Here is an 18,073-nt window from a genome sequence, read left to right as displayed (position 1 = left end):
GAGGAGGAGGAAGAAAAGGACCCTCCTTATTCAATAGCAAAATAAAAAGCAAAAGAAGAGGGCACTCCTTGTTTCATAGCAAATTAGAAGATATAAAATAAAAGTAACCAATACAAAATAAAAGTAACCAATTATAGCTGGGAGTTTGGCCTAGTGGTTAAAGTGCTTGCCTTGTATGCACAAAGACCCGGGTTCGATTCCTCGGTACCACATACACAGAAAAAAAGCCGGAAATGGTGCTGAGGCTCAAGTGGTAGAGCTCTAGCCTTGAGAAAGTCCAAGGACAGTGCTCAGGCCCTGAGCTCAAGCCCAGGACTGGCAAAAAAAAAAAAAAGTAACCAATTATATACAACTATATGAACAGGCCTAAAACCCACTCGGCAGACCCGTCATGAGCAGGGAGCCACCCACCACTGAACCAGGCACCTGCTGCCGTGTCCAGCTGGCTCCCAGCCAGTAATGGCATAGTTTTCCTCACAGTGACACATTCTGTTAAACACTGTTTCTGGCCTTTCCAGTGCATTCTGTGGAGATTCACGTGCCTGACTGCAGCACAGGTCACTGAGGCCAGGTGGGTATGGCCCCGCCTTCCTCTGCCTGGCCGGCCACGGGGCTGGAAGCCCCATGTCTGGGCACCCCCAACCCCTCACCCTTCCTGACAGGGAGGCTATGATGACCATATCTATGTCCGACCAGTGCACAGCTGCCGAAGGCGCTCAGCAGGCTCCGTGAGGGCAGACAGGAGGCACCCTCCCAGAGGAACGCCCCGAGGTCACGGGGTGTCATGGCTGTGGAACAGGAGGAGAGGCAGTGTTAGATAATATGGAGACTTTACCAAAAATCCACGCAGACATCCAGGTCCAGGGCACAAAGGCAGAAGTCTAATGCTGGGAAAGGGACTGGCACACCCCTCCCACATAGTTGAGCACATGGGAAGGAGCACTGGCTACTGTTGGGGTGACCTATATAACCTGTAGGGATTGGGAGGGCCCTGCTACCTTCTATGGTCATGGCCTGATCACCTCCGGGGACCTATAGGACTGCTGAGGTGTAGGGGAGCCTTGCTGGCCTGCATGGTGATGGCTCAGCCCTGGGGGGCTGTCCCAGGCTAAGGGGGTGGGCAGCTAATTATACTGAATGGGCCTAATGTTGCCTAGGGAAGGTGCATGCTGGGCTGCGAGAGAGGGGGCCACCAGGCCTGCACCATCACCATCAGGCAGTGTGCCCAGGTCCCTCACACCCTAGCTGGAGCAAAGACCACTGGTGAGTGGGTGCCAGAGATCACTGCCTGTGTGTGCCAGCCTGGGTGCTGCCACCTCGAAACAGAACATGGGAATGGACTATGAGCTAACAGTTAACTGTACAGTAAGTTAGAGACTACTGCAGAGTGGGGCCAGCTGTCCAGGCCTCCAGGACGGCTGAGTAGAGGCCCAGTCAGGGAGAGGAGTCTTCAGAGGAGACCTGCTCAGGCTCATCTCCCTTCACTCAAGGCCTCAGCAGCCTGGGATGCCCGAGGGAGGCAAGGCCCGAGGCCCGGGGAGCCCCATGCAGCAGGGGGAGGGGAGGGAGACCGCTCAGGCACTGGCAGGGGTCGGGCAGGGGCAGGTGAGGGGCTACTTCCCTCCCCTTGGTTTGTTGTAGTTTGCTAATTGATTTTATGTCTGTGTCCTCAGGATACTTAGGACCATCTTGGAAAACCACTTAAGCTATTTAAAATAATCAAAGTACTTATAAGGCACTTAACATTTCCTCACACTTAGACATTCTATAAAGCCCCTTCCAGCGGCCCTCAAGGCCAGGCCTGCAGAGCCTCTGCCGCAGAGAAGAGGACACCTGCCATGTCCCCAGCTCCTGCAGCATCACGGCCACAGCCCTGGTGACCCACAGTCCCGGCAGCCTCTCAGAGACAGAACAGCCGCCCCTGCACACAAGCACAACCCACAGCCTGTGACGTCAGGCCTCTCCTCCCCGAGAAGTCCCTTACCTGGCAATCACACAGCCCCTGATGTTAACTACCCTGCCCGGCTCACAGAGGAGGACACAGCCCAGAACTTCCCTCAGGGGCTCACAGCTAGTAAGTAGTGAGCCAGCAAGGACTCCAGAGAACCAAAGAACAGCCACTCCAAACGCAAGTCCAAGACCCCATGCCCTGAGCGTCACTTAGCAGGTGACATAACACAGGCCCAGGTACACTGAGAGGCCTGTACTTGAATGAACCCAAGAAGATTCCCATCAGAAGGGGGTCTCAAGGTAGCCCCCTGGCCGGCACAGAAAGGAAACAATAAGGTCTCAGCCCTGGGGAGGATCCGCAGGTGTGTTCCCACAACCTTGCAATGCCCTCTGCCTCAAGGATGTGAGCAAGGTCCTCCGAGACGCCCGAGTGACTACTCAGGAGGCTGGATACGTAAATGCACAGGGACAGAGTCCTGCCATGGAGCACTATGCAGCCAGGAAAAGAAACAGAGCAAACCACAGGGTAAGGTGTAAGAAAGAGGGGGAAAAAGGCCAGCAGAAGGCATAGGATAAGGTCTCATTTTTATCATGTTTTAACATGCTTTAGCACACCATAGCAAATGCTATTTATACTTAGATATTTTTTTCAAGTCCATGAGTATAAAAAAATTTAAGCCAACATATCCAGGACCAAGAAGCAGTTGTCCTGGAGGACAAAGAGGGACATTCTATTTGTGAGGTTTTCTTTCTAAGATAAAAACAAGTATGGATGCTATTAGAGCAAAAATCAATATGCAGCCAGGTGGTAGGTATGGGTTTTCCTACACAGTATTCAATATAATTGCCACATACGTAGAATCATTTGCAAGCTATATCAAGGGGGTTGTGTAGGGGCCTCAGCCGTAGAGTCCGCTAGCAGGTGGGGCCTTATCCACACAAAACAAAAAAGAGCACAGGCTTGTCTGTGGAAGGAAGCAGGCTCTCAGTGGACAGAGACACTTTATGCGATGGTTTTTACCTGCACCAAAAGCCCAGTTGGGCTGGGCACCCATGGCTCACACCTGTAATCCTAACTACTCAGGAGGCTGAGATCTGAGGCTCGAGGTTCAAAGCCAGTCCAAGCAGGAAAGTCCATGAGACTCTTCTCTCCAATTAACCACCAAAAAGTCAGAAGCAGCAGTGTGGCTCCAGTGGTACAGCACTAACCTTGAGCAAAAAAAGCTAAGGGACAGTACCCAGGCCCTGAGTTCAAGCCCCAGTACTGGAACAAACACACACACACACACACACACACACACACACACACACACACACACACACACGCTCAGTCCTAAACCTTTGGTCCTAAACCCATCCCTTGGGGCTAAGCGTGCTCTCTTCCCACTGTGCTAGTATGGGGGCCACACCAGACTTCTGAATCTCAGAATCTAAGCTAGGAAGGGGGAGGGGGCCCTCAGAGCCAAGGCTGCCATCCTCCTCCAGGCCTGGGGGACAGCAGTGAGGCAGATGCAGCCCTGGCCATGGCCTCATGGACCTGTTAGGGCCTCGCCACTCCAAGGCAAAAAGGGTGAACCACAGGGTGTCCCTGTCCTTCTGACAATATCCCTTCCAGCCATCACTGCCAGTGGCAGTGCTGGCACCATGGGGCAAGCCTGGCCGAGTCCCAGGTATTCACCCCAGCACAGCCCCCTGGCAAGCAGAAAGCTCCATTTGAATAAAAAGCAAGATTTGCCTTTTCCTGCCCGCTGCTTATTAGAGGTAGAAGGGGCGGGTGCTGGCTGACCCTCAACTCAAGGCCTCCAGCCCACACACCAAGCCCAACACTCCTCACACCCCATCCCGGCGCTGCTGACTCTCCAGACTTGCCTCCTTGCCTGAAGGTCTGAAATCTGCGTGGGTATCTTTCTGTGTGTGGAGTGGAGTCGGGGAGGGCAATGGCGATGACCAAAGAGGTCAGTCCCACTCCTGCCCTCAGGGCTGGCCCTGCCTCTAGAGGTCCTGTGGGATCTTCAGGGAACACTAAGAAGACAGTAGAGAGAACCATTTGTGGGGAGCTCCTGGAAAGATAAAGACAGCTGTGCACAGTTTCTCCAGGCTAAGCCACACATGAAGCACTCTTCAGCCACGAGAGCCACGTCCTCAACCCGAAGTCTGGAGTCACCAAAGCAACAGAGCCTCCTCAGTGCTCTGGGTGAGGACAGGGCACCACCAAGTCTCCTCCTCCTGTGCCCACGGGCCACACAGCACAAACACTGCTGCCATCTAAAAGCAAAGCTGGCTGCGCCGCCAGTGCCCTGAGCAAGCAAGAAGCCAGTGCAGATGGCAGGGACTCGCTGGGATCCGCCTCAAAGGTCACCGTCTGTCACTGCCCACCCTTGCCATGCTCTTCTGCATGAGCGGAGTCTCTCACGCTGAGGTCCAGCCCAGGCTGTGCCATACATTTCCTGTAGGCTGACTGTGTGCCAGGCACCATGCTGGCCTTGTTCACAGAGCCCACACCTAGCCTGCTGGGTTGGAATGGGCAGGTCCTGGCCTATCTGGCCAGTCTTCAAGTTCACCATCATTAGATACACCCTCCCCTTTGTGGACCCCAATGTGGGACGCGGAAATAAGGGCTCTGGATTCCTGACAGCGCTTACCAGTCCAGATGTAGGAAACTGCACTGTAATTCAGGAGTCTGAACTCTGCTGGTTCTGCCCCCTCCTCCCACCCCACTCCTCCCCACCCAGCACTGGATATTCTCAGAAAGAAAACTTAAAGAAGACTACACTGGCTCGTTTACACTAGGATGTTGATGACTGATATGGAGGTGAGGTGAGTCTGGAGTCTGGTGGATAGGGAATTAAGCTCAGACCCCGTCTGACTCCAGAATCTGGGGTCTGACTCCAGAATCTGGGGTGTTCACACAGCGTGGCACTGTAAGTCAGCACACCTGTCTCTGTTCTTGGACCTGGGAGAATAGGCCACACTTAAGATGAAGGAAGGTGGTGGGGGCAGGAAGTCAGGGGTATGCCTTGTCACAGCTGTGGTCACCATGAAGAGCAGCCGAGTGGCAGGTACCGGTGTGGACAGGGACATGACTCCAGCCCTGCGCTGAAGTCAGAGGCCAACCTCCACATGTCTAAGCATGGAGTTGGCCCCTCGCAGTCTCATTCTGCTCGTTCTGGGTCCTGTCCGCACCTCATTAGCACTTATCCAGGCAGGAAGTGAACTTCCAGTTCCCTGCTCCTCAGAGTAGGCAGTCCTCAAGAGTCCAGCTCCCAGGGGACAGCACTGAGGACAGTGTCTCCTTGAGAAACAAACACCTGTTGGCCTCAGGTGCCCTCCCTCAGCCTCTCCTACCCAGGCTCCAGCCCCTGACCTCCCTCCCTGAAGTACAATCTTTTTGCCTTTGTAAATGGCTTTTAAGTTTCTCACCCAGCCTCTCATCTCTCATTTCTACTAGTTTAATTATTGAGGAGGCCTCTTGTCACCAGCCAAGACCATTAACACCACTAAAAGGGAACCAGGGAACACAGACCACAACCAACTGAGCTTCTACCTACCGCCCCCACCACCACCCTGTGGCTACCCTTGAACCTCCTGATCTCTGCCTCTCCGCTAACTGGAAATACAAGGCACATGCCACCATGCCCAGTCGGCATGCTTATTTCTGTCCAGGGAGACAGACAGTAGGATGCCCCTCTGAGCCCTGGTAGGTAATTCTGACCCCGCCCCCCTCACCTTCCCCATCCCCAGAGAAAAGGCATAGAAGTCACAGCTAAGGATTGTCTGCAGTTGGGCACTGCTGCCTTACGCCTATAATCCTAGCTACTCAGAAGGCTGAGATCTGAGGATCGAGGTTCAAAGCCAGACCAAGCACTGAAGTCCATGAGACTCATCTCCAATTAACACCAGAAAACTAAAAGTGGCCCTGTAGCTATAAGTGGTAGAGTGCTAGCCCCGAGTTGGAGAACTCAGAGATAGTACCCAGGTCCGCAGCTCAAGTCCCACAACCCACAAAAAAAAAATAAATAAATAAAAATAGACTGTGACTCTGAGCAGCTAATACCCAGAAGGACCACTATGTATGTGCCCAGACGGACACACACACACACACACACCCCAGACAGGTGGCACCTGTCAGCCCCTTTGAGCCTGTCCTGGTAAATCAGGCAACTTCCCTCCTTTGAAAGGAGGGCTCTCTACTGATATCACCCCTATCTGGCCAGGCTGCATTACCCAGTCCTTCTAAAGCACTCTGACTCCCGGATGTTTCAATGCAGAGCTCACGTGAGGGGACCACAGCAGCCAATCTACCGTGTAACCTTCCCAGAGGCAGACAGGGAGCCCGGGGCCGGTCCCTCCGCCGCCAGGCCGCCTCTCTCCCAGACCTGGCCAGGCAGCCGAAGTGATGACTCAGCCAGCACAGACATCCTGGCCCACGTGGTCACCCTGTCCTCCCCAGCTGTTCACTTCCAATCCTCAGTGCCAGACCCAACCCACCAGCCACCCATTCCCAAAGGACCCTCTGGGAGCCTGAAGCATGAACATGGCAACTCAGGCCCCCAAGGACTCTTCACCTTGTCTCCCAAATGGGCAGTTTCCTTCAGGCCTTTGGATCCTCTTACAACATGCACATATTTGGCTTTCTTCATAGACATCCATTTGCAACTAAAATCACATTTCTACCCAGATCATCAAGTACAGCCAGCCGTCCAGGAAAGGGCCGTGACGCCCATGCTGGCAGAGGCCACTGGACTTTCTTCTCCACTCACCCCACCCCCACCTTGGCCTCCAGGATGCATCCTACGATCCTGGCAAAGGGGATTCCTGAAAGAGCTCAGGAGCAAGATCCTGCCTAGGCTTCCCAGCCTTGCACAGCGTGGAGCCTCCTGCCTACAGGAGGCTGAGATAGGTTAAAAGTGACCCCATGGTGAGTGAAGGGCCCCCCAGCCTCCCTGACCCTTCCCCTTCCTCTCCCATTATCTCCCTCTCACGCTCTCCCACAGACACACACAGCAAACAAGGCAGGCTCAGGGAGAGAAAAGCGGGCACATAATTATTGGTAAAATGCTTGTAATGTTTTTTCTCTCTCTACCCAGTAGCTTTCAGTTGTTTTAGCAGCTTAGCGAAGCACTTGGCTCCAATTGAATTGCAAATCAGCAGCTCTTGCCCCCGGAAGAGAGGAGGAGGGGCTCAGGGAGGGGGCAGGGCGGGGCTTTGGGAGGAAAGGGAGACAAGGTGTGTGAGGAGGAAGGGCAGAGAGGAAGAGGAACCAGCATCTGGGTTCCAGACCCAGAGGCCCCAGGTCCCGGCCTCTGTTCCCAACCTCACCAGCATCTCATCCCACCAGGCCCAGCCAGCCACACCCCATCCAAAAAAAATTGAACTCACAGAACAAGTTCTCCAACCACAGTCACAGGGTGGAGCGCTTCCTCCACTCATCAAAAGAAAAACATCACTTTCTTGGGAATTGCAATCATTTGAAAACAATGTCAAAACAAGTCTTGCATTTTCTCTCTGCAATCTCTGGCATTCCTATTTCTGTTCCTCCTTTGTTATCCGTCTGTCCCAACGATCCACCTGTCTGTGGTCTAGGCGTCTTTTTGCCTCCCTCACCTGCCCTGTGGCTGCTCCCAGAGAAAGGTGTGGTGCTCATTGAGGGGGGGGGCAGGGACCAGGTGACACTTCAACACCGCGGTCAGCACCCAGTGCTGGGTTCTGGGGGGCCGCTCCCAGCTCCTCATCGGCCATATGCACACACAAGGCCAAGCTTGCAGGATGAGGCCCTGGAGCCTCAACTCTCTGACACTGCTCCCAAGGGAAATGCACTCCCCTGGTGGTAGGATGGGAAGAGAAGGCAGGGACTGGTGGCCCGCCAGGCACCCGGGGCTGGGGAGAGCTAGGTTGCTGGAGGAGGCCCCTGCAAGGCCAACTGGACACTGACCTTGAAGAGGCGGAGGATGTTGGCCACCATGATGGAGACGGAGCTCCCTGAAGCACCAATGACGCCCACCACACGCTCGGGCTTGGTGATGATGGGCGGGCTGCCGCTGCCACAGCGGACCTCCGTGCCGTCCTTCTCGATGAGCGCCTGCACAAAGGTCAGTGACTGCTCCAGGGCGTGGGTGTCCCTCGAGCAGGTGTCCAGAATGCGGGCGCCCAGCGTGATGTTGGGCAGCAGGTCCGGGTCGTTGTTGATGCGGTCCAGAGCAAACAGCATGGCCTCCAGCCGGTGGATGCCCTTCTCCTTCTTCAGTTCTCCGCAGGCCTTGCCCTCTGCGCCCCGGCCGTGCACAGGGAACAGGCCCCCCAGCGTGATGTCCCCGTCTATGCGGATGGAGTTCATGTGGGGGTGGCCTTTAGGTTTTGCAAGGGTGGGCACCCAGGGGCCAGAAAGGCTGAAGAGCAGGCAGAGGGGCAGCTGGGCCCACCGCCAGCCCCAGCCTGTCTTTCCAGGCATCTCGGAAGTCCCTAGAGGGCCATGAACGGGGGGCCTTTCTCCTAGCTCCGGCAGGCCACCGGCCCCGCAGCCTGGGTGCACATGGGCAGGACGGCTTCAAGAGCAGGGCGGCCAAACATGGCCAGGAGAGCAGGCCATGCCTGAGCTCTCTCCCCCCTCCTCCTGCTCCTCCTCCTCAGCACTAGGACAGCACCCAGGTGCCCACACAGCCCAGGCCCACAGGCAGCAGGGAGTAGCCGGGGCTGCAGGAAAGCCTTGATGCTTGGCCCTTGTCCTGCAGGCTTACTCTCGGCTGGTGCCCGTGGGAAGGGAAGGGTGCTCCTAGCCTGGCGTATCTTGGCATCAAGCAGAAAACAGCTCCTCTCCTCCTACCGACCTGAGAGAGAGAGGGGGAGAGAGAGAGAGACTATCAAACACAAGCCCAGAGAAGACATTAGCTATTCTGATCTCTCATCAGAAGCCTGGGAGAGGGAGGTTATCGCCAAAGACTCCATAAATCTCCTCGACTTGGTTTCCTCCGGGCTGCAGCTCAACTCTGGTTGAAATGGGAGAGCTGGAAGCAGAAACTAGGTCACGTTTGAAGATTTCTCAGGGCCTGTGCCCACTGCCCTCAGAGGCGGGGGCCTCAGAGCACCCCAGGAGCTGTGGGAATAGCTGGGGAAGGCTGACAGAGCAAGAAACCAGTCTGGCTGGCCCAACCTCATGATGAAGAGGAAACTGAGGCCCCAAGGAACACAAACCAGGCCTCTGGACAAAAGCATCCTGCAAGGCTGGGGTACAGGCCAGAGCCACAGGAAGGCCAGAGAGAGGCAGGGCAGTTGAGGTTCTGAACTGTCCTACATCAGAAAGGCCCAATAGCAATCTCCTTTCCTACATGACCATCCCATTTGCCTAAAGGTCCCAGGCAGGGGGCAAGCCCTGTGTCCAGGCCCCTTCTATGTGCTCCACTGCCCCCCCTTCTGGTTTCCTCCTCTCTCCACTTCTCCACTGCTCTGCCTTCCTCTGAGTTAGGGCTCGGGTTACAGCCTGCTCCTGCACATTATCACGGGCATCGTCATTATTATTGTTGTTGTGATTAAATATTTATCTGCAAGGGTAGAGGAGGGAACACCAGCTCTCCCTTATTCTCACTGCTAATTTGGGCTAATTTCCCCTGGGGTTCTTTCCCTCACCCCAACCTCCCAGCTCAGAGCCTCCCTCCTCTGCACTTAGGAAGCGACAGGGAGAAGGGCTTGCCTGGGAAGACGACCCAGGGCCTTTCCCTGTGGGTTTGTCCAATGGAGACCAGCAAGCCATTCATTAATTCTGTGCCACAGTTTCCCAGGAAGGTGGAAAAAGACTTGGGTTGGACTGGAAACTTTTGCCAAAGATATGGAGCTGCCATAGAAATTAATCCGGGTCTTGGACCCATCTTTCTTCACCTGCCTTTCTCCACTGAGCCCTAACTGTTCTTGTTCTGGACCAAGGGGAAAGACAGAGAGCATACCCGAGAGTCCGGTTTTAGTTTTTGGTTTTCTTGCCCTCAGGGACTCTTCACTTCTGAACCCCTCATCCAAGTGTTTCCCCCCAGGGGGGCTCAGGCCTATAATCCCACCTGCTTGGGAGACAGGCCAGCCTGGGCAAAATGTACCAAATCCCATCTCAAAAACAAACTAAAAAACCAGGTGCTGGTAGCTACTCAGGAGGCTGAAATCTGAGGATCGAGGTTCAAAGCCAACCTGAGCACAAAAGTCCTTAAGACTCTTATCTTCAATTAACCACCAAAAAACCAGAAGTGGCCCTGTGGCTCAAGTGGTAGAGTGCTAGTGCTGGAGAGCTCAGGGGCAGCACCCAGGCCCAGAGTTCAAGCCCCAAGCAAAAGGGCTGGGAACATGGCTCAAGTGATGAAGCACCTGCTTAGCAAGCATAAAGCACTGTGCCACAAAGCAAAACGCTCCTTCCCCATTAGCTCCTCACAGGCAACAATATGGCTACCAAATCCTCTTAGCCCCATTCCGAAGGCGGACCAAGAGCTCAGAAGCACTGCATAACTCTCCAAAGTCACACAGCAAATCAAGGCATGGAAGCCGGTATGAGCCACACTGAGGGAACCTGGGGAGGTCCGGAGAACTCTGTGTGCTGCCACCATCCCGGACCTGGTGCTCTGGGAAGGGTTTGATGTAACATGTTAGCCTGTGTGCAGGTCAGGCTCAGAGACGCCGCCTGACCCTTTGTGGTGGGGACAGCCAGAACTCCAGGCTGTCCAAATGACAGCACACCACTGCGTGCCAGGCCCATCCTGCTGTACTCATAGGCCCTGGTGGAACCCACAGCCCCCCTGAGCCCCATGAGAGGCTATTTCACCCCCTCTCACAGCTGAGGAAACTGAGCACTCACACTTCAGAACATGGGGACACTGGCGGGCACAGGTTTCCAGGGCCTGCCAATCCTAACCTAGAGAGTAACATTTGTCCCCAGAAATGTCACATGGAGGGACATTGACTTCATGAATGTGGGCCACAGCAGCTCCTGAACCAAGCCTGACAGCACCATCTAGATCCTTCCTGGGGGCAACAGGGCTTCTCCTGGAGGCCAAGCACATCTAGGTTGAGCAGTGTGCACACACAGGGACACACACTCATACACTGCCCCCACACACACTCTCACACGCATGCTCACACATGCACCTATGTACATAAACACCTGCCCAGCCCACACACATGCTTATGCATGTGGTATGCACATGCACTCACACCTGTGTGCATACTTCATGCACATCGTACATACACACCTTACGTTCACACATACATATTACTGCGTGTTTGATTTGTGTGTGTGCACATGCTCATATGTACACGTGTGTGCATGTGTGAGCATATACTTCATGCACATAAACATAGTTGATGCATGCTTACACTCACATGTGCACACACATGCATGCATGGACACGTGCACATTCATACTCACAGACACACATGCACTCACCCCAGTCTCATGCACATTCACCCATGCACACACATGTTCACACCCACAAGTACACTCACACACCCAAGAAAGGGCAGGGGCCTGCAGTGAAGGAAGTCTGGGAGGAGGGAAAGGCGGGGGGCGGGGGGCGCCCCCTAGATTAACATGTTGTGCCCTGCAGCCTGGGCCCTGCGCCAGCTGATCAGGTCCCTGCAAGGCCTTCCTCTGGATGGGCCCAGCCTCTGACCACAGCAGGTCCTCTCAGGCCTGCCAGGCCTGCCTTTTCCGAGCTCCTCCAAAGAGCTGGGCAAACGCGCGGCCTCTTTCAGCCTTCCCTCTCTCCTTTGATCGTGTAACAGGAACAAGGCAGAGTAAAAATACCCCAGTGAAGGCAGCCGACAGCAGAGCTGGGGGCTGCCAGGCGCCTGCCTCCACCTGCAGGAGGAGGGGCTGGGGGCCCCCTGGAGGGGGTTCTTCTCTGAAGTCCTTTCCCCAGCAAATCCAAAATAGCTTGGAAGTTCAGACCTGGAGCAGCTGGGGGGAGCCCTCTCCCAGAAGTGACCACCAGGATGGCTGCAGACCCAGGTACCTGACTGCCACCCCAGTGGGTCTCTCCTTTCTCTTCTCTGTCTGCCCACCTCTCCCCATTCCCTCCTTTTCTCTGGTCCTGGCTAATCTCTGGCCCCAAGGAGAACAGAACACTCACAGGAGGAGACGAGACAGCGGAAGGGAGGGGCCGCTGCCACCCAAGGAGCTCAGGGGACGCCCCACCCCCCACCCCCATGGCACTGCTGTCTTAACAAGGAGGCGCTTCACGCTCTTTGACCTAAGTCCTTCCCCACCCAGCCACGGCCAAGCCAGGGAGAACCACAAACCACAAAACAACAACCAGAGCCCTAGACAACTACCATGATTCACTAAAACCCCAATTATTTTTCACTGAGCTGCTTCTCATTCTTGCAAAACCAGCGAAACAGAACAAAACCCAAACACCACAGTAAAGGGCAAAGACGGGGAGGGAAGAGCCCATCTTGTGCTTGGCTCTGGGTCAGGCGGAAGCAGGGCTAAACTTGGCCTTCTGGGGGTCCACAGTGTGGCAGGAGCAGCTGGCGAGGGATGGGAGATCACTCAGAAGGAAGAGACCCCGGGTTCAAGCCCGGAGCCTGGAGCCCACCCTCAGCCCTCAAGCCCGCCTAATGGCCTCTCGCATCTCTCCGTACTTTGGCCTTGCCCAAATGCCCAAGAAGCTGTGAACTATAAATGGACATGTGAAATCTGTGCAGAGTCCCCAAGGCTGTTCAGATGCCTCTCCCCAAGTGCAAGACTGGGAGAGCCAAGGGCCTCTCCTCCCTTCACCTGTGGTGTCGAGGCCACAGGGACCTGCACTGCTAAGTGGTGGTGTGGCTGCTGGACAGGGATGGACAGGGCCTAGGCCCAGGGTGAAAGCACCCAAAGGGCCCCGATCCCACCCCACCCCACATCCGGTCCACCAGCAGCTGCCCCCGTGACAAAGTCCACAGTTTGAGCCTCCCCAGCGTGGCTGGCTTGGTTCTTGCAATCCCAGTGCACAGCCTCCCCAGATGGACATAAGACTCAGGTTCACCTCAGTTCTGTGCGCTGGCCATCCCGCCTGGCACCTGGCAGGTGTAGGGAAGGGGGTGAGGTCCTGTAATCACAGGAGTCTCTGTGCGGAGGAATGGCTGTAACACTGGGATCTGGGGCATGGGTTCGGGCCAAGTTCAAAGACCAAGAAGGAAGATGCCTCTGTTTCCTTTGCTCCCTGGGCTGGGTCGGCTCCCAACCTGAGATCTGAGATGCAGAGCCAAAACTGGGGCCTGGGCAGAGAGCCCTGTGCGAGCACATATGGAAGGACAGAAGGCAGGAGAGAGGAAGGACGGATGCAAGAAGTCACTCCTTTGCTTAACGCCAGCAAGCACTGAGGACAGGAAAGCCCTGAACCACTCATGCCTCAGAGGCAGAGCCCGTGGCACATCTGCAGGGGCATTTGCTTCCACGGAGAGGTCTCCGGCCTTGTACCAAATCCCCCAGCCCTGTGCCTGGCCAGTGAATGCAGTCCTCCTGCCATAGCTACTCAGCCAGCCTGTGGCACTCAAATGGGCACCGAGTGCCCACTGTGTGCCTGCCCCGCTGTGCAAAGGCACGCACACACACCTGTGGAGCTTCCTTTCCAGTGGGGATGGACACAATGTCGGTCAATACATTATTAAGAGGGAATGTCCAGAAAGTCGGGGCAAGTAAAGAGAGAGGGCTTGGTGGTGGGGTTGTCTCAGAAGAGAATCAGCAGGGAAGCCTTATCTGAGGCGGTGGTGTTCAGATTGAGAGCAGGAAGAGGAGGAACCCTGTGGCTATCCAGATGGGAGAGCAAGTGCAAAGGCCCTGTGGTGGGAAAGGCTTTATACAGACACTAACGTGGCTGAGGGTTAGTGAGAAGAAAGAGGAACTAATAAGATAAAACCAGAGAAAGCATCCAGCCAAGATCAAGCCAGACCTCATGGGCTAGAGTGTAGATAGAAATGAGGGGTTCCTTGAAAGGCTCCTGGAGGGCCCACAGCACAGAAATCAGCAGGGATTTGTGACCAGAGAAACAGAAGGACAGCCACCTGCACAGCCCACAGCCCACATAAGGTAGAAGTCTCACCAGTGTGCTCCAACACCAGATACAAGGCAAGCAGGTGTCATCAACCCTTGGTCCCCAGCCTAGCTCAGAAAGCAGCCAGCGCTGACATGCCTCCTTCTCAGTCACCAGGTCCTCATCACCCAGGTCTTCTCCAGCCAGCAGGCCCCCTGTCCCCTAGGAGTCCCCAGACCTCTCCCTCCCACCCCCACACTAGGGCCACTACTATCCCTGACATTGCAGCACAGACCCCAGCAGGCCAGTGACTGATCTGCAACTGGCACTATTGTGTGGTCACATCACCCCCGCTGCTTCCTCCCCTCCTCTCCCTGCCCTGCTCCCACCCACATCCATCCCCTGCCCTGCTTGGTGAGACTTAGTCCCTCGGCCACCGGAAGGCCACGAACCAAGAAGGGGCAGCAAGGCCATCTGAGACATGGCCAGTGAGAAGCTGGAATCCAGGCTGAGTCCCCATCTTCATTCTTATATTTAAACCTCCAAAAGGTCCTGTGGCAAGGACAATAATTTTACTAGAAGTCCTGCCTGGCAGGAAGCAGGCCCAGTGGCTAGGGAGTGGGAGATGATGGGCTGGGGGGGAAAGGGGTGCCAGGGGTGGTGTACCTGGTAGAACCCTGAACTCCTAAGTCCAGTGCAGTGGCCAGCCAACAGGGGCAGTGACTGAGCTCTTCTAGACCCACGGTCACCGCGGTCTGACCTCGCTGCCAGGTGACCTGGCCTGCTCTGGGATGACCAGTCACTTAACTAGACTACATCACTCTGCCCAACACACACGGGCTGTCATGGGCTATCACAGATCATATCTACCTTCATTGAGCTGGGTCCTGGTAATGTCACTACACACCACCTCCCTAACTTATTTCATACATGTGAGTACACATATATTTAGGCCTCCCGGTGCCATGAGACCAGTCAACAGTGAGGTTCATAATAAAGCAGTTCAGTAGGAGTCATCAGTTAGAATTTAAGGGCAATGTTTAGTACCCGATGAAGCTTGTTTCTCCCGGAAGACAAACCTAGACAGGAAGAGCCTCTGTCCATGGGGCTAGGAGACTGGTGGACCGGGACGGGCCCAGGCCCAGGCAGGGACTAAGGCAGGAACGATGAAGCTGGGTGGGAATGAGGAACCATCAGCCTGGGGAGAAAGAAGCAGAGAGGCTGAGGGAGACCAAGAGCACACAGAGACTCAGAACAGAGCAAGGAAGCCAGGGAGGGAACGCTGCATGCAGCCTCTCAGGTCAGTGCCAGTGGTCCCAGATAACAAGGACAGAGGTGATAGGAACAAGCCTCTTCACTCCTCCCAGGAGTATGCTGGGAGCCGCAGAAAGCTGCCAACCCCTGCCAGGCCTGCTACCCCTCAGGGCAAATCTTTGGGCCTCTACCCACCCCCTCATGGGCCTGTTCAGCTGGCAGCACTCTTACCAGGCCCAGGAGTAGGGCAAGGACCAAGATGCCAACTCCCCCACATCTCCTCCGGGCAGGGACACAGCTGCCACTCTGCAAGGGGAGATAACCTTCCACCCACCGCTGCCCAGGCTGCCAGCAGAGCCCGCCCGCTGGAGCTGGGTTCCAGGCTGACAGCAGGCAGGGTGGCCAGATGTCTTGGGATGAGTGGTAATTAGGGGCTGCAGGCTCCATACTTGTCTAGGAAAGAGGATGGTTTGTCCGCTATAATTACAAGGCTCAGGAGTCCACTGGGTCTTGTTCCCCACTTTTGTGGGCCCCTCCGGAAGGGGGTGGAGCTGCAGAGCCCTTCCTGCGCCAGCCTGGCCTCAGATCTTCTTTTCTAGCCTGCACCCTTCTCTCCCACGGGCCTGCCAGCCCTGCCACTGCCAGAGACATCACAGCCTCTACAGAATGAAGCTGAAGCCACCCAGAAGCCGGTCGGAGTAGGGATGAGGAATGAGAGAAGGCGACGGGAGGAGGGAGGAGGAGCCTGCACCAGGCCTCTGAGGGCTAGAAAACAGCTCAAGTTCCTACTCACTCCTACCTCCTCTCAGTCTGCTCGAGACCCGCTCCATGTGACAGGCTGTGCCCCCCCACCTCAAGTGGCTGAAAATCCATCCACAGAACATTCCTCTGGGTAAAGGCATTGCTGGCTTCCGGGGAGCGTATAACTTTTGGGGGGTGAGTTTGTCCTTAAGAGGTGAAGTGCAGCTGTGGGCAGGTGGGGAAAGCTTACATCTAAAAGGACAAAAGTCGGGGAGATAATGACAGTGACCACCTACTTCTCAAATGGGCAGGCATGGCCTCCCCACGGCCGAGTGGAGGCTCAGTTCCCCCCAGGACAGGACTCTCGTCCATGGCCAGGGAGAAGGGGGAGCCTCCAAGAAGTAGTCCTCTGAAGGGAGGGCAGGAAAGAAGGCTCTGGACCCGCTCCACCGCCCCACCGGCCCCGAAGGGCTGAGCCTCCTTCAGGCCCCCCTCTGCAGGTGCTCTCTGCCCTCCAGGGTCCCCAGCTCCACCCGACACCTGAGCCTGAGGCCCAGCAGAACCGGGCGGCCTGCGGAGCTTCCCCACTTGCCGAGCGCAGGCGGGGCTGCGAGGCCGCCGTAGGACTGGGGTGCTGGGACTCCAGAATGGACGAGGGGCGCCCACAGCCTCCCTCCCTCCCCCGCCACCGCCAGGTGCCTAGCAAGCTGGCAAAACGGGTGGCTCCAGGCGCCCCAACCCGCAGGCTGGACTCGGCCGGTGTCCCCCCAAGCCAGATTTCTCCCAGCCCCAGCAGGCAGGCGAGGAGGAAAGGAACGCGGCGGCCCCTCCGGAAGGGGTGTCTCGGGGCAGAGGGCGCTCGTCCCGCCGGCCGCCTCCGGACTCCCCACCGCCCCACCCCACCTCGCGGCCCCCGCCCGCCCGCGGGGCGCTGGGCGGCGACCCCGGCCAGGGGCTCCTGCCCCGCACGCGCGCCCCGCGCACACCGCACTTGCGGACACGCGACCGCATAGGGAGGGCCCCGAGCGTCCGCACGGAGACTCAAGTCCGGGGACCCCGGGTCTGCAGCGCCGCCCCAAGTCCGTGGCAGCTGCGGGCCGGCGGTCGTCCCACTCCGGCCGGTGGCGAAGGCGGTGCCCGAGTGGGCACCGAATGCGGTGCCCGGAGAGGAGCCGAGGCGCCCGGGGCGGCGGCGGCCGGGCTGCCCGGAGACCTCGGGGTGGAGGTGCGGCGACGGCCCGCGCCCGCCCGCCTCTCCGCAGAGGGGCGCTGACACCGCCGCCCCCACCTCCCCACGGCCCGAGCCGTCCCCGCACACCCACGCGACACTACTTTCCCCGTCTCTCCCGAGGACCCGGGGGACCCCGGGGGGACCCCTAGCCAGGTCCCGTGCCCCCCAGCCCCGTCTGCGGGCCCTTCCCCCCCCCAGCCGGGCGCCCCTGGAGGCCGCCCGCCCGGCCCTGGGGTCCCCGCCGCCGCCCGCGCTCCCCCGGGGCCGGGCACAGTCCCCCCTGCCGGTCCCCTGCGGGCCACCACTCACCGCGCGCCGGCGAGGGTTGAGTCGCGGCCGGGGTCGGCTGCGCTCCCGCCGGCCGGGGCGCGCCGGAGGGGCGGCGGGGGGCGGCGGCTGGACGCTGGGTTCCCGGGGTGCCCCGAGCCCGGGCCGCGGCGGGCGGCGCTGACGCTGCGGACCGAGCCCGGCGCCGGGCCGCCGCGCGGTGTTCGTTGGGCGGCTGCTCGGGCGATGTCGGACCAGCAAGCGAGCCGGGAGCGGCGGCGGCGAGCTCGGCTCCGGCTACCGCGGAGCCCGGGGTCCGAGCCGAGAGCGCGGACGAGGCGCCCCGAGGAGCCGCGTCCGGCCGGGGCTCCGGGCTCGGCGGGGAGCGGAGCGGGAGCAGAGCCGCGAGCGCAGCCAGCCGAGGTGCGGACGCCTGGCGGCGCCGCGGCAGCAACGACAGCGGCAGCGGTAGCGGCAGCGAGAAAATGAGAGCGAGCGAGCGAGCGAGCACGCCGGAGAGCGGGCGAGGGAGCGGGAGGCTGGAGAGCGCGGCCGCCGCGGGGAGGGCGGGGAGGGCGCGGGGGGCGGGAGCGCGGCGGCCCGGCCCGCAGCGCCCGAGGCTCCCGCCCGGCCCCGCAAGTTTGCGCCC

The 18,073-nt window shown here is 57.8% G+C and overlaps 1 protein-coding gene across 4 annotated transcripts in view; it reads right to left on the bottom strand.

Moving 5' to 3' along the window:
• Grm4 (glutamate metabotropic receptor 4) overlaps positions 1-17,847 on the bottom strand; it is a 100,792-nt gene extending 82,945 nt beyond the window's left edge. For 2 of the 4 annotated variants that reach the window (XR_016539301.1, XM_090355865.1), the window contains exons 1-2: positions 17,467-17,844; positions 7,883-8,774 (exon numbers count right to left, since the gene is read on the bottom strand). Coding sequence is in view for 3 of the 4 variants with exons in the window: in XM_090355865.1 (XP_090211991.1) it covers positions 7,883-8,398 (516 nt within the window). In the remaining variant the exon portion in view is untranslated. Of the gene's footprint in view, positions 1-7,882; positions 8,775-15,010; positions 15,509-17,466 lie in introns of those variants that run through there. The other 2 variants (XM_090355868.1, XM_090355866.1) reach the window with 2 other exon arrangements.
• Positions 17,848-18,073: the final 226 nt, after the last annotated feature.

The sequence above is a fragment of the Megascapheus bottae genome, chromosome 22 (genome assembly GCF_031878675.1).
Source record: "Megascapheus bottae isolate mThoBot1 chromosome 22, mThoBot2.hap1, whole genome shotgun sequence".
Classification (NCBI taxonomy): Eukaryota; Metazoa; Chordata; class Mammalia; order Rodentia; family Geomyidae; genus Megascapheus; species Megascapheus bottae.
This window is presented reverse-complemented; position numbering and strand designations above follow the sequence as displayed.